General features: G+C 40.6%; 1 protein-coding gene across 2 annotated transcripts in view; it reads right to left on the bottom strand.

Moving 5' to 3' along the window:
* dph6 (diphthamine biosynthesis 6) overlaps positions 1 to 3,074 on the bottom strand; it is a 114,112-nt gene extending 111,038 nt beyond the window's left edge. The window contains exons 1-3 of one of the 2 annotated variants that reach the window (XM_084393341.1): positions 2,911 to 3,074; positions 2,718 to 2,809; positions 2,170 to 2,363 (exon numbers count right to left, since the gene is read on the bottom strand). In XM_084393341.1, coding sequence (XP_084249467.1) covers positions 2,170 to 2,363; positions 2,718 to 2,809; positions 2,911 to 2,933 — 309 coding nt within the window. In that variant the 5' untranslated portion in view covers positions 2,934 to 3,074. The remainder of the gene's footprint in view (positions 1 to 2,169; positions 2,364 to 2,717; positions 2,810 to 2,910) is intronic. The other variant, XM_084393342.1, reaches the window with a different exon arrangement.
* Positions 3,075 to 13,172: the final 10,098 nt, after the last annotated feature.

Below are 13,172 nucleotides of genomic sequence, written 5' to 3'. Positions count from 1 at the left end.
ATCATGTTGAGAACAATAACGCCCGATTTGAGGGTATAGGGCGCAATTTCGGATTCAACCACAGTGTTTTGAATGGTGGGTTCGTTATTATTCGTTATTATTCATGAAAAACCAAGCGGCAACCTCCCCGTCTCTCTCTTGAAACCAACACGGAAGTGAGTTAAACTGCAATTCATTGACTGGCCGCTTGGCCTGGCTGCAGAAGTGAGTCAAATCTGTATCTCCCTCATGTTAAAATTACCAACTTTACAGCAGAAAAAAATATGTTTACAGCCTGGATCTCTATGTGGCTTTGGTCTATACAGCTAATTTTGCCCTTCATAACAACTGTGAGGGGGGTGAATTATTTTATAACTCGTCCGTTTAGTTGATTAATATTTAAATTTAAGGGTGTGGCCAGTGGCCACTTGAGTGACAGATGGATTGCCGCTGTCAGTGCTAGCCGTTTGTCTGCTGTTACTAGCCGTCACTTCACCTCAGCAAATGTTGCTGCTGAACTTGTTATCTCTGCAGTGTTTGTGCTTTTTTTCGGGATTATTTCATACAATTTAATACTTGGGTACAAAGCCCACGTCTTTGGATTCCGTCGTTATCGTTCGAGAGAACAACCAGCGATGTATTTCAGTTGTTTTCCTCCGTGAACCTGCACTAATGGATGTCTGACAATTTCGTTGCTTTTTGGGGTTTTCAAATTTAAAACGTCAATAAATACTCGTTCGTTCGTTCTGCTCTCACGGAACAGATGGATTATAATATGCTTATGTACCGTCAGATGAAATCATGCAGGCGTCGGCGCTTTCTCCGTCCATGCAATAAATGCACATGAGCGCGGATTTTCTAGCGCATTTACTTGCACTTCAAAGGCAATATATCTATGGTTTAACCCATTTGAGAGACGGCCAAAATCAGAATTTAAAATGGACTGAATAAGCTCTCTACGAACTTGAGCAATGCCGCGCTGACGGACCATGAAAGAGTGACGGACATGTATGCACATAAATCACTGTCACACACAAACACTCTCGAAGTAATACACAGTCTCACTTGTAGCCATGTCTTTTAACTATTATAATATTTCGAAGGGCAAAAATAGGAACGTTTAATTGGCTTTACATCATCAGCTAACTCGATCACGTCGAGCTAGGTGATTTCAGATAACCAGGCCAGGCTCCTCAGCTCCACTCACGCCCCGCCTGTTTGCCTATTTTCTGTTATCCGGGAGTGACGCAAGGCCAAGATGGCGACGGCCGGCTCCGCCCACTTTAGGCTTCAAAAATGCTCTTCAGAAACCTACGGGTGACGTCACGGACACTACGTCCATATTTTTTTACAGTCTATGTGAAAAACGCAATAATTTGTGTGTGTGTTATGTTTTGTTCAAGGCCGAAAAGAGAACTCGATACTGACGCGCGTCTTTTCCGTGTGTGTGCGCATGTGTGTGTAATAGGCAGGACTTACAACGCGGTCTCTTGTTTTGTCGCGCTTGAATGGTTGAACGTGATCATACAACGCTAGTCAACGAGTGACAGAAAATACGGATACTGCGTAATTGCTTTAAAAAAATGTTTGCGGTGCTGCGGTGGGCAAGTGATGAAACCGCTGTTGCGACTGAACACCGGTAACACCGACTATCGTGCCAAGCCTAGTAAGCAATCAGAAGTTCTGTGGTTTAAAATGTGGAAATGTTTAGATTGTTCATCACAGATGAACTGATGATCATAATACAGCCCTAAATGAGTACCGAGCTTTACTACATGACATGCTTTAACATCTATTTCCCTCTCTTTTTATGATAGCGTCGCCAACTTCATCACTGCATCTGACACTGACTCAGAAAACACTGTTAATTAATAAACTATTAATGTTGAGACAGTGTCCTTTCTGACACATTCATAATCATTATTTGTGCCGGTGCGCTTCAGCAAGCTTTATATGTGCTAGTTTATATTTGTAGTGCTCATTAGTATTTCTCTGTAATGTAGCAATGCTACTCTTTCTGAGCCCTGAAACAGCACTAGCACTCTTTCTGCTGGACTCGAACAGCACTAGCACTCGTTCTGCTGGACTCAACAGCACTAGCACTCGTTCTGCTGGACTCGAACAGCACTAGCACTCGTTCTGCTGGACTCGAACAGCACTAGCACTGGTGCAGAAGCTGAGGTGTTTTACCTGCACAAGTTTGAGCAGCTGATAGAGATCCTCCACCTCGTCTCCCTCAGTCTGGCTGTATTCTCGGCCGGTGTGCAGACTCGAGCCCTTGATAGTGTGCCTGTATAGGGGCAGATCCATGGCCTCCGCCAGCAGATCCACAGCCTGGTGACCCACCGTCTGATACATGAAACTGTCCAGCTCATCTGACACCGCTGACCAACAACACACACATATAAATACATAGGCATGAACATTCAACATTTGGGGTAGGTAAGATTTCTAATGCTCCTGAAAGAGTCTCTTCTGCTCACCAAGGCTGTGTTTATTTGATCACAAATACAGTAAAAACAGTGAAATATTATTGCAATGTAAATCAGCTGTTTTCTATGTGAATATACAGTAAAGTGTAATTTATTCCTGTGATCAAAGCTGAATTTTCAGCATCATTACTCCAGTCTTCAGTGTCACATGATCCTTATATCCTAATGTAAAAACTATAACTGTAACTGAGCATTTAGCTGTGTCTGGGAGATATTAATGGGGAAAAGTCATTATTGTGATCTTACCGTGTGCAGGAGGCCTGAGGTTGGCGAGGGCCACTATAGTGTGACCAGCAGACACACACTGCATCATGTTATAACAGCTGTCTTTACCGCCACTGCAACACACACACACACACACACACACACACACAGATTTAAACCATCATATTCACGTCTCGTTGTAATCACGGTAAACGCAGCGTCGTGTTAACGTTACCTGACCAACGCAACAACTCTCATGATGTTTATTTCACAGATGAGGTTTTTATCGCTGCAGAGAGTCAAGAGCAGTGACTGCAAGCTGTGTTGATCATCACACACACACACACGTGTTTCTGCCGCTCGACTGTAAACACTGGCGCTTCTTCCGGGTGACTGAAGGACCCCTGAGGAGGCTGTCTGAGGATCTGCCTGAGCGAAAAAGCTCTGACTGACCGCCGAGCAGCGAACCCTCCTGCTAAATAACACACTGGATATTCTGCTTAAATATCCGCTATATGGAAGCAACGTAAGAAAACAATAATGATTTTGTAAATCACAATTTTGTAAATAACTAGAAATTTTGAGACACCGTCGAAACTATGACATTCTAAGTAATAATTATGAGTTAAAGTCGAAATTATGGCATACACGTCATAATTATGCCATAGAAATATATCATTTCCATTTTTATCTCATAATTATGACTTTTTAATATATTCGACTTGATCTCAAAATTTCGACTGTCATGACAGAATTATTATTTAGTACGTCATCATTTTCACTTTTTTTAATCTCGTAAATATGACGTAGTATGTCAACTTTGACTTTACTTTATTTTTTACGAGTTTTTATGTTATAAAGATTCACCAAAGCATAAAGGACACTGTTATGCTGCCTGCAGAAAACTACAGTCAAACATAACTTTATTCATTCATATGACTTTTTTTATTAATGATTTTGATTTTGACAAATTATCAAAAACTAGAAAGCTCTGTGCTTAATTATTTTGAAAGAATAGGCTGTGTGTGTGGTGGCCATTAATGGATTGACTGTATTGTTTTGATTCCATTTTTGTGAATAAAATAAGTTGTCTATAAGGCATTGATGGTGTTTCAAGTGTGCATAATAAAAGATTCATTGACCAGTTTGGGAATGGGATGTGATAATCAGGATTTACAGATTCCAAAGATAAATAAATGATCCAAATGCACGTAAATATCAAACCGCAGAGGTCAAATGCGAGCACTGGCCTTTCTGTACATGTGCGTGAGAATAAGCTAGTCTCACAGTGTTAGTTGTTGGCCGTGATGCTGTGGAGTCTGGATGTTCTCACAGGTGATGTTTTCCTCGGAGGGAGAATCACACACACACACACACACACCTTTCATGCTGCGTTTGCTGTGTGTTGTTGTTGTGTTTCCTCACCTCGTGCCCCGGAGCCGGCCAAAGGCAACGCCTGCTGTCTGAATACTCACAATTGAAAGAGACATCTTCCCTGCCCTCTGCTACTGTACGCTGGTTATTTATTTAGCTATTCTGAAACCAGCACAATTAACACGAGACTGGGTTTGTCCAAAAATACCCACAGCATTCATCGTTTCTTCACACAGAATACGTTCCCATATTTGGTTTGGAGAACATTCTCTCTATGGTCTTTTTAAACCAAAGATTAACGTTCATTTCTGTTTTATTGATTTGGTTGTATATTCTCATCACTCAACACTCGTTTAGATGAGATTTACTCAAAAGTAATTTAACAACCTTATGATTTACGTGCACATACATTGTTTTACTCTCCACGGATGCAAATAGCAATAGAAACACTTGAACATCAGATCCTTTTTCTGTACAAAATGCTTGTGTTGATCATTTTACTACTTTAGTAAACTAATGTTTTTTTTTTTTTTTTCAAATGTCACAAAGTAAAGTAATCAAAGCTAAAAAAAAAAACCCACAAATTTCAAAGCTTTTAAAAAAAAAAAGGGTGATGCTGTACACTTACTGACTGATTTACAGCTCGCAAAACACACTTCATCACTACAAACAAATTCAAAATATAGCTACAAGTTTAGGTTCAATATGGCAAAGCGTTTGTTGATGTATTATTCGAGAACTGTTTGATCAATCGAAAAGCTTTTAATAACTTCTAACGAATATGGCATAATTGGTATCATTGTTCTCTGTATAACTCAAGGAATCTATCAAGACAAACTGATCATTAAAATAGCTATTAGCATTTTTTTTTATTTCATTATGATTTCTGTCTCAAAGCTTTTTGAGTACCTATAGGGCATGGTGCCGATGACACATACCAAGTTTCATAACGATACGCTCATGCGTTCATAAAATACAGTATTTATACAGCAAAATTCAAAATGCCTGACGCCCAAAATGGCCGACTTGGTATGAATCAAAAAAGATTTTGGGGCAAAACCTTCAGAAATTATCAGCAAAAATATCCATTTCCATATCTCTTGACCAGTAGGTGGCGCTGTGCCGAAACGCTGCAAGTAGCCTCAGGTCATGCTTGTGATTACATGTACCAAGTTTGGTATTATTATGCGAAGCCGTTGTGGAAATATAGCCTTACGTCCATTTTGCCGTGTTCTTCTTCAAATTCATGTACATGTTATTATTATTTGTTTTTCAAAAGACAAAAGACTGAGTATTTCCTCCTTAAAACTGCAGTGAACCAAAGACAGTCTCAAAAACACGCTTTGAAATCGCTGGTGTTTCTGACGTCACAAACTACCTTGTAACCAATCAGATCAACGTGTGATCGTCAACCAGTGGATCTCTGAGCTGAGTGAGTGAGTGGAGGCGGGGCTTATTTGCATATTCATAGAACCGCGCATACTAAATGAGGCAAGGGTGTCGAGTTACATTCAAGCTGTTTTAAGACATGACAAATTTATTTTCAAGGAAAAAACGATTAAATATGTCATTTTGGTGATTAAAGATGAGTTTGATTACAGGGGGACTTTAAGACATTCCTCCTTTATATTGCCATAAAGGGTTCTTTAAAGTTGAGATGAAACCCTAGAGTTCTATATAGAACCACATTTAACCTTATTTCTAAGAGTGTACCCATTAAAGTATTGAATTGAAACTAAATCTTTAAAAAACTGTCTGAAATCAAACTGTGTTGATGGTGCCTCGACTGGCGAAGCAGAAGCACAGACGCACTGCATCACGCGTTTGGCCTTTAAAGAGCATCTCACAGCTGATTTACACACACAAACACAACTCATTTTAGTCACACAAGGACACAAAAACTTTGCACTTAATAAGAAGCGCTGGAATTATGACACAGACGTCCAGCAGTCAAGGTTTAGCTGCAGATCTGTTCATCTTCTTTTAAGAGCACAACAAAACAGCCTGACATGCTCCTTAAATTACTCTTTTAGCAATTTTGCAGTTTTATAGAAATTTTCTCCATCACACACGTTGGAGCTGACATGTTATTATTAGAGTTTCTCGATTCCCATCTTACGAGCGGTGACCCCGTGCACGGCTGCCGTGAGTTACGCTCCTGTCCTGAACCGAAGCTCCTGGACGAGGCCGAGCTCTCAGAGGAGCGACTTCAGCTTCCCGAAGAATCTCAGCATGATTGAGTCATAACTGCAAGTCTATTTACATCATCTGACAAGTATTTCCTCTGCAACGAGAGCGCATTTGTAGCCGCGCTTAAGGCAGATGTCCGCCGAGCCTCAAAAGCACCACAAAATCCAGATTGTGCCGTTCAGAAGGAATCAGTTCAGCTCATAATTCTGCAAATGCACAGCAGATCTTCCTGAACATCTCCTGCTTTACAGATCCTCGCGGTGCCGTAAAACCTGAGCGTTTGGCAGGCCGTGTTCTCCACGCTTTCTCTCGGGATCCTCTGTGTTCATGTGCTGTAATGCGTTACATATACTGTTATAATATTAGAATATTTCCTCATTTGATGTCTTGGGTTTTGCTGGAATCACACTGAAGTTTCAGTAACACTTTACAGTATGCTTAATGCATTCATGCTTAACTAATGTTGACTTAAAGTCCCCCTGTAGTCAATAATTGTATCCCTTAAAACTCCTCTTTGATCACCAAAATGACATATTTAAATGTTTTTTCGTCATGTCTTCAAATATCTTGAATGTAACTCGACACCCTTGCCTCATTTAGTATGCGCGGTTCTATGAATATGCAAATGAGCCCCGCCTCCACTCACTCACTCAGCTCAGAGATCCACTGGTTGACGATCACACGTTGATCTGATTGGTTACAAGGTAGTTTGTGACGTCAGAAACACCAGCGATTTCAAAGCGTGTGTTTGAGACTGTCTTTGGTTCACTGCAGTTTTAAGGAGGAAATACTCAGCAATGGTGTCGACTTATGAACTTACACATGCTTTGTCTTAAAGCAGATTAAACACACCACATAGACACATAAACAACATTAAAAGCTGGATTTTCACCACAGGGGGACTTTAAATATTTAGGATTTTCCTCTAAACTTAATACGTGGTAAAGAGGACAGAACATTAGTTTCCAGGTGAACCAGCACCTCAAATGTTTCAGATCAGTGTTATGTACCGTGTCACAAATATATTTAGCAGCGTGTTTATAATCCGCCACAGTTTGCTGTGTTTGTGTCAGAGTAATACTCATCGCACACGCAGCCGCTGGATTGTAAAGCTCCATCTAAGTGAAGTGGGATGCTGTAATTAGGGCGTCTGATATACAATCCGAGGACGGCTGCTTTCTTACCCGACAAACACAATCTTAATCCAGGAAATAGCTTGCAATCAGAATATTGGATCTGACATCAGAGGTAGCCACAGCGCCGGTGCTTCCCGGCTTCAAAGCCGCGGTCGGGCCTGTTCGAGGTTTCTCTCGTGATCGAGCATGACACTCCGCAAACACAAAACCCCCGGCCCTCACTTTGCTTTTCTTGGATCCCCCCGTTCACTCCCTGCCAAGTCAGCTTGTGTTGTTTGTGTACGTCTGGATGGACTGGGATGATGTAATGAAACGCTGTAATCACAGGCACCTGTTCTGCATTCGGGTCGGAGGAGCCCGGGACTACCAGGCCCAGCTGCCTTTGTTTCCATTTCGCTTCGCCACTAATCAAGCTTTTGCTCATATCACGATGATCTCGGGCGTTTTGCACATGATTTAATCTGCTTAAGAAATCTGACGGAGATTAAACTGGAGATATAGAAGGATTACAGTTACTTCATTTCTACCAAAATGGACTGGGAGCTGCTCGGCTGGGGATCTATGAGCCAAACTGTTCTTTGGGAATGAAAGTTTTGAGAGCGTGGCACTTTTGTTGTGTCGTTTAACTCAAGGCTGTTGTTAGAAAGTCTGTGCTTTAGTTGCCGATTACATTCTTACGCCATTAGGTGGTGCAGATGAGTGAGTCAATGAATCATGAATCAACCGATTCATTCAAAACCACTGATTAATCTATGAATTAAACAAATGACTGTCTTTGTGAATGAGTCATTGAATCATTCATTCAACCAATTTGTTCAAAAACTGCGATTTATTTGCATTGAAATTAGTAAGTGAGTCATTGAATCATTCATTCAACCAATTTGTTCAAAAACTGTGATTTATTCGCATCGAAATTAGTAAGTGAGCCATTGAATCATTTGTTCAACCAATTTGTTCAAAAACACTGATTAATTTGAACGAAATTAGTAAGTGAGTCATTGAATCATTCGTTCAACCAATTTGTTCAAAAACTGCGATTTAGTCGCATCGAAATTAGTAAGTGAGTCATTGAATCATTTGTTCAACCAATTTGTTCAAAAACACTGATTAATTTGAACGAAATCAGTGAGTGAGTCAATGAATCATTCAGTCAACCGATTCATTCAAAACAGCTGATTCATCTATGAGTTAACAAATGACTGTCTTTATGAACGAGTTGTTGAATCATTCAAAGAACCGATTTGTTCAAAACACTGATTCATTCAGAATGAAATCACAACTGAGTTATTGAATCATTTATTAAACCAAATTGTTCAAAAACACTGATTTATTTGTATCGAAATCAGTGAGTGAGCCATTGAATCATTCATTCAACCAATTTGTTAAAAAAAGACTGATTCATTCAGGATGAAATCAGTGAGTGAGCCATTGAATCATTCATTCAACCAATTTGTTAAAAAAAGACTGATTCATTCAGGATGAAATCAGTGAGTGAGTCATTGAATCATTCATTCAACCAATTTGTTAAAAAAAGGCTGATTCATTCAGGATGAAATCAGTGAGTGAATCATTGAATCATACACTGCACCGATTTGTTCAAAACGCTGATTAATTTGAATACAATCAGTGAGTGAGTCATTGAATCATTCATTGAACCAATTTGTGCAAAAACACTATTTAATTTGAATGAATCAGTGAGTGAGTCATTGAATCATTCATTGAACCAATTTGTCCAGAAACGCTAATTCATTCAGAAAGAAAACAGTGAGGGAGTCATTGAATCATTCACTGCACCGATTTGTCCAAAAACACTGATTCATTCATTCAATCATTCAATCAAATCAACACCGATTCATTCTGGAAAAAAAAACACAACTACTACAGTTTCAAAGAAGTTTCCCGAAACTATTGTACATGATCCAGAGCACTTCCACTCCTTCTCCACACGCCGTCCAGAGAAACTCCATAACTTTCCTCCACAGGAGACAAATCTGCTGAGAAAATGAAGAGAGAACACAAAGACAATGAAGAAAAGAGTGATCCAAGAGCGGATGATGACTGACTTCTCACACACATCCGGGTCCTTCTCAGAAACGAGCTCCAGCACATGTGAAGTGGGTTCAGAAAGCAGCGCTTCCACATGGGAAACATTATCTCCCCCAATCAGAGTTATTATCCGAACCAGCACGCCTTGAAGAGATGAGACTCAAAGACAACACTCTCTTAAACACTATCATAATGCACTTAAACTTATACTGTCTAATGCTTATTTGAACTTTTAATGTTTTCGAATCCAAAGCTGTGGCCTTGAAGATCTAACACGGTCCAGATGTGTGTGTTGTAAAGACCACATTTATTTCCACTTTCCCATTGTCTTGTCTAAAATCTCCCAGTACCTTTGACAATTGTAATTTTCCGCTGTGTTTTTGCTCTGCATGTCTCCTCTCTAACGTGTTCTTTGCATGAAAACTCACACATGCTCTCCTTTTCAGATCAGATGTAACCCAAACGCAGATCCAGGAGCAAACAGGTCACTCAGTTTCTCATCAACATCAGTTTTGCAGAACGAGACTTAATTCAAAACAGAGCATTGATCCAAGAGGACTGTCCAGAAACTCAACGACGTGCAATTAAACACAACTGTGTAAACATGTAGTCGCTCACTCTCCGCACACAGTGCCAGTTGTGTGATATTTGTGTCACAACAGCAAACTACATCTGTACTGAGAATGAACTCTGTCTAGTGTGTCATGCAGAGGAACTTCTAATAGAAAACCTTGATTTCATTCAGAAATGTTTTCTTTCATCAGGATATCAACCATTTGCCTTGTCTCACTTTCACCATTTTATTTTAATGTGTTATATTACAGAACAATTGAATCAAAAAATTTCTTTTATGGAAATTTAAAAAAAAATCAGGTTTTCACAGGTTTTGTTTTTTGTTTTTTGCAAAATGTTTTAAGGAAGGGAGTGATTCAAACAGAAGATATTCTCATGATCTGTGTCACTGAACTGATCAGTGGGGATGGGGCAAGCGTGCAGAATCAGGTCCAGATCTGCGCACGTCAGCGCCATATTGGGACATTGACGGCTTCACTTTTCTACAATGGAAGAGAGTAAAGGTGCGTCCATCTTTTTTTTTACAGTCTATGGGATGGGGTTACAGCGACTCTTTCTGCAGGTTACATCGTTACGCCAGTAGGTGGCGACAAATGACTGTCATTATGAATGAGTCATTTAATTATTCACTCAACCAATTTGTTCAAAAGAGCTCATTCATTCAGAATGAAATCAGTGGCCCTGTCCCAAATGCCACTTCACGTCGCCCTGCGTTTCACTCGTAGCCGAAATATGCTGTGACTGCATAACCTGTCCATAAACAATCAGTGTACAGCACTGAGGACATGTTTTAACATCCTAAGTATTTATATTCTGTAACTTTTTGAATAAATTCATAAAATATTATGCAAGGCATCAGGCATTCCATCACGTGAAAAAATCGTCTAGGCTCCTGTATGTTACTTTGTACACTCTAAACAATGCTGGCTTGTTTTAACCCAACTTTGGGTCAAATATGGACAAAACCAGCCGTTGGGTTTGGGTTTGTCCATATTTTACATAATTTTATAGAGTGTATAAAATTAAACAATATACAGATTAGAACAATAACATATTTATAGATAAAATACAATGTACACAAACCTACCCAAACACAGGGTTGTTACGTCTGACCCAGGATCTGGGTAACACAAAAACTACCCAAACACTGGGTTGTTACGTCTGACCCAGGATCTGGGTAACACAAAAACTACCCAAACACTGGGTTGTTACGTCTGACCCAGGATCTGGGTTACACAAAAACTTCCCAAACACTGTGTTGTTACGTCTGACTCAGGATCTGGGCAACACAAAAACTACCCAAACACTGGGTTGTTACGTCTGACCCAGGATCTGGGTTACACAAAAACTACCCAAACACTGGCTTGTTACGTCTGACCCAGGATCTGGGTTACACAAAAACTTCCCAAACACTGTGTTGTTACGTCTGACCCAGGATCTGTGTAACACAAAAACTACCCAAACACTGGGTTGTTACGTCTGACCCAGGATCTGGGCAACACAAAAACTACCCAAACACTGGGTTGTTACGTCTGACCCAGGATCTGGGCAACACAAAAACTACCCAAACACTGGGTTGTTACGTCTGACCCAGGATCTGGGTTACACAAAAACTACCCAAACACTGGCTTGTTACGTCTGACCCAGGATCTGGGTTACACAAAAACTTCCCAAACACTGTGTTGTTACGTCTGACCCAGGATCTGTGTAACACAAAAACTACCCAAACACTGGGTTGTTACGTCTGACCCAGGATCTGGGCAACACAAAAACTACCCAAACACTGGGTTGTTACGTCTGACCCAGGATCTGGGTTACACAAAAACTACCCAAACACTGTGTTGTTACGTCTGACCCAGGATCTGTGTAACACAAAAACTACCCAAACACTGGGCTGTTAAGTCTGATCCAGGATCTGGGTAACACAAAAACTACCCAAACACTGGGTTGTTACATCTGACCCAGGATCTGGGTAACACAAAAACTACCCAAACACTGGGTTGTTACGTCTGACCCAGGATCTGGGTTACACAAAAACTACCCAAACACTGTGTTGTTACGTCTGACCCAGGATCTGTGTAACACAAAAACTACCCAAACACTGGGTTGTTACGTCTGACCCAGGATCTGAGTAACACAAAAACTACCCAAACACTGGGTTGTTACGTCTGACCCAGGATCTGGGTAACACAAAAACTACCCAAACACTGGGTTGTTACGTCTGACCCAGGATCTGGGTAACACAAAAACTACCCAAACACTGGGTTGTTACGTCTGACCCAGGATCTGGGTAACACAAAAACTACCTAAACACTGGGTTGTTACGTCTGACCCAGGATCTGGGTAACACAAAAACTACCCAAACACTGGATGTTATGTCTGACCCAGGATCTGGGTTACACAAAAACTACCCAAACACTGGATGTTATGTCTGACCCAGGATCTGTAGTAACACAAAAACTACTTTTTACACTGAAAAATAACCCCCAAAAATGTACCCAGAAGGTTCAACCCAGGATTTGGGTAGAAAAAAATAACCGTAACTGTGTTTGGAACTGTTTCTGTTGGCAGTGCAAACACAGACTAACAATATTGTGTCTAAAATGTAAGTTACTCTGTATATGAACTACTTGTTGGAACTGAAGGACATCCCGCTTCCTAATTACTCCAGCAACTTCTCTGTGATATTGCTTAATTTTTTACTGTGGTCTTTTGAATACGTCAGGGGTTTTATGTATTTTTATTTATATGACATTTAAAAACATTAAAAATAAGGATTTCTGAAACGTACAGTTTCTATCTCAACTGTTCTCTGCACTTGATTAAAGTGGTGAGCGTTTAAAAATACTGTGTGTCATTTCAAGCAGAGCTCAACCTGTGACGAGCCATAAAAGCACACAACCCAAGGCCTCGCTGTGAATCCTCGTCGACGCATTAACGGCTGCGTTTCATATGAGAAACTGTGTGGCGCTCAGGACGTGACCTAGAGTTTACGAGCCGGACCTGTTGCTGCGCAGCGATTGATTGTGTGCAGAGAAAACAGCAGTGTGTCAGGATCAGGGCGATGTGTTTCTGACCCGTGGATATTCTCAGCCCGTGTTTTATTGGTGGATTCCATTCACTGGTCCAATCTTCCCTGCCGTAGGAGTTCTGTGATTAAAGTGTATAAAAGCAGGGA

The sequence above is a fragment of the Rutilus rutilus genome (genome assembly GCF_951802725.1).
Source record: "Rutilus rutilus genome assembly, chromosome: 21".
NCBI classification, from domain to species: Eukaryota; Metazoa; Chordata; class Actinopteri; order Cypriniformes; family Leuciscidae; genus Rutilus; species Rutilus rutilus.
The sequence above is the reverse complement of the archived record's forward strand: the minus strand, read 5'-3'. Positions and strand labels throughout refer to the sequence as shown.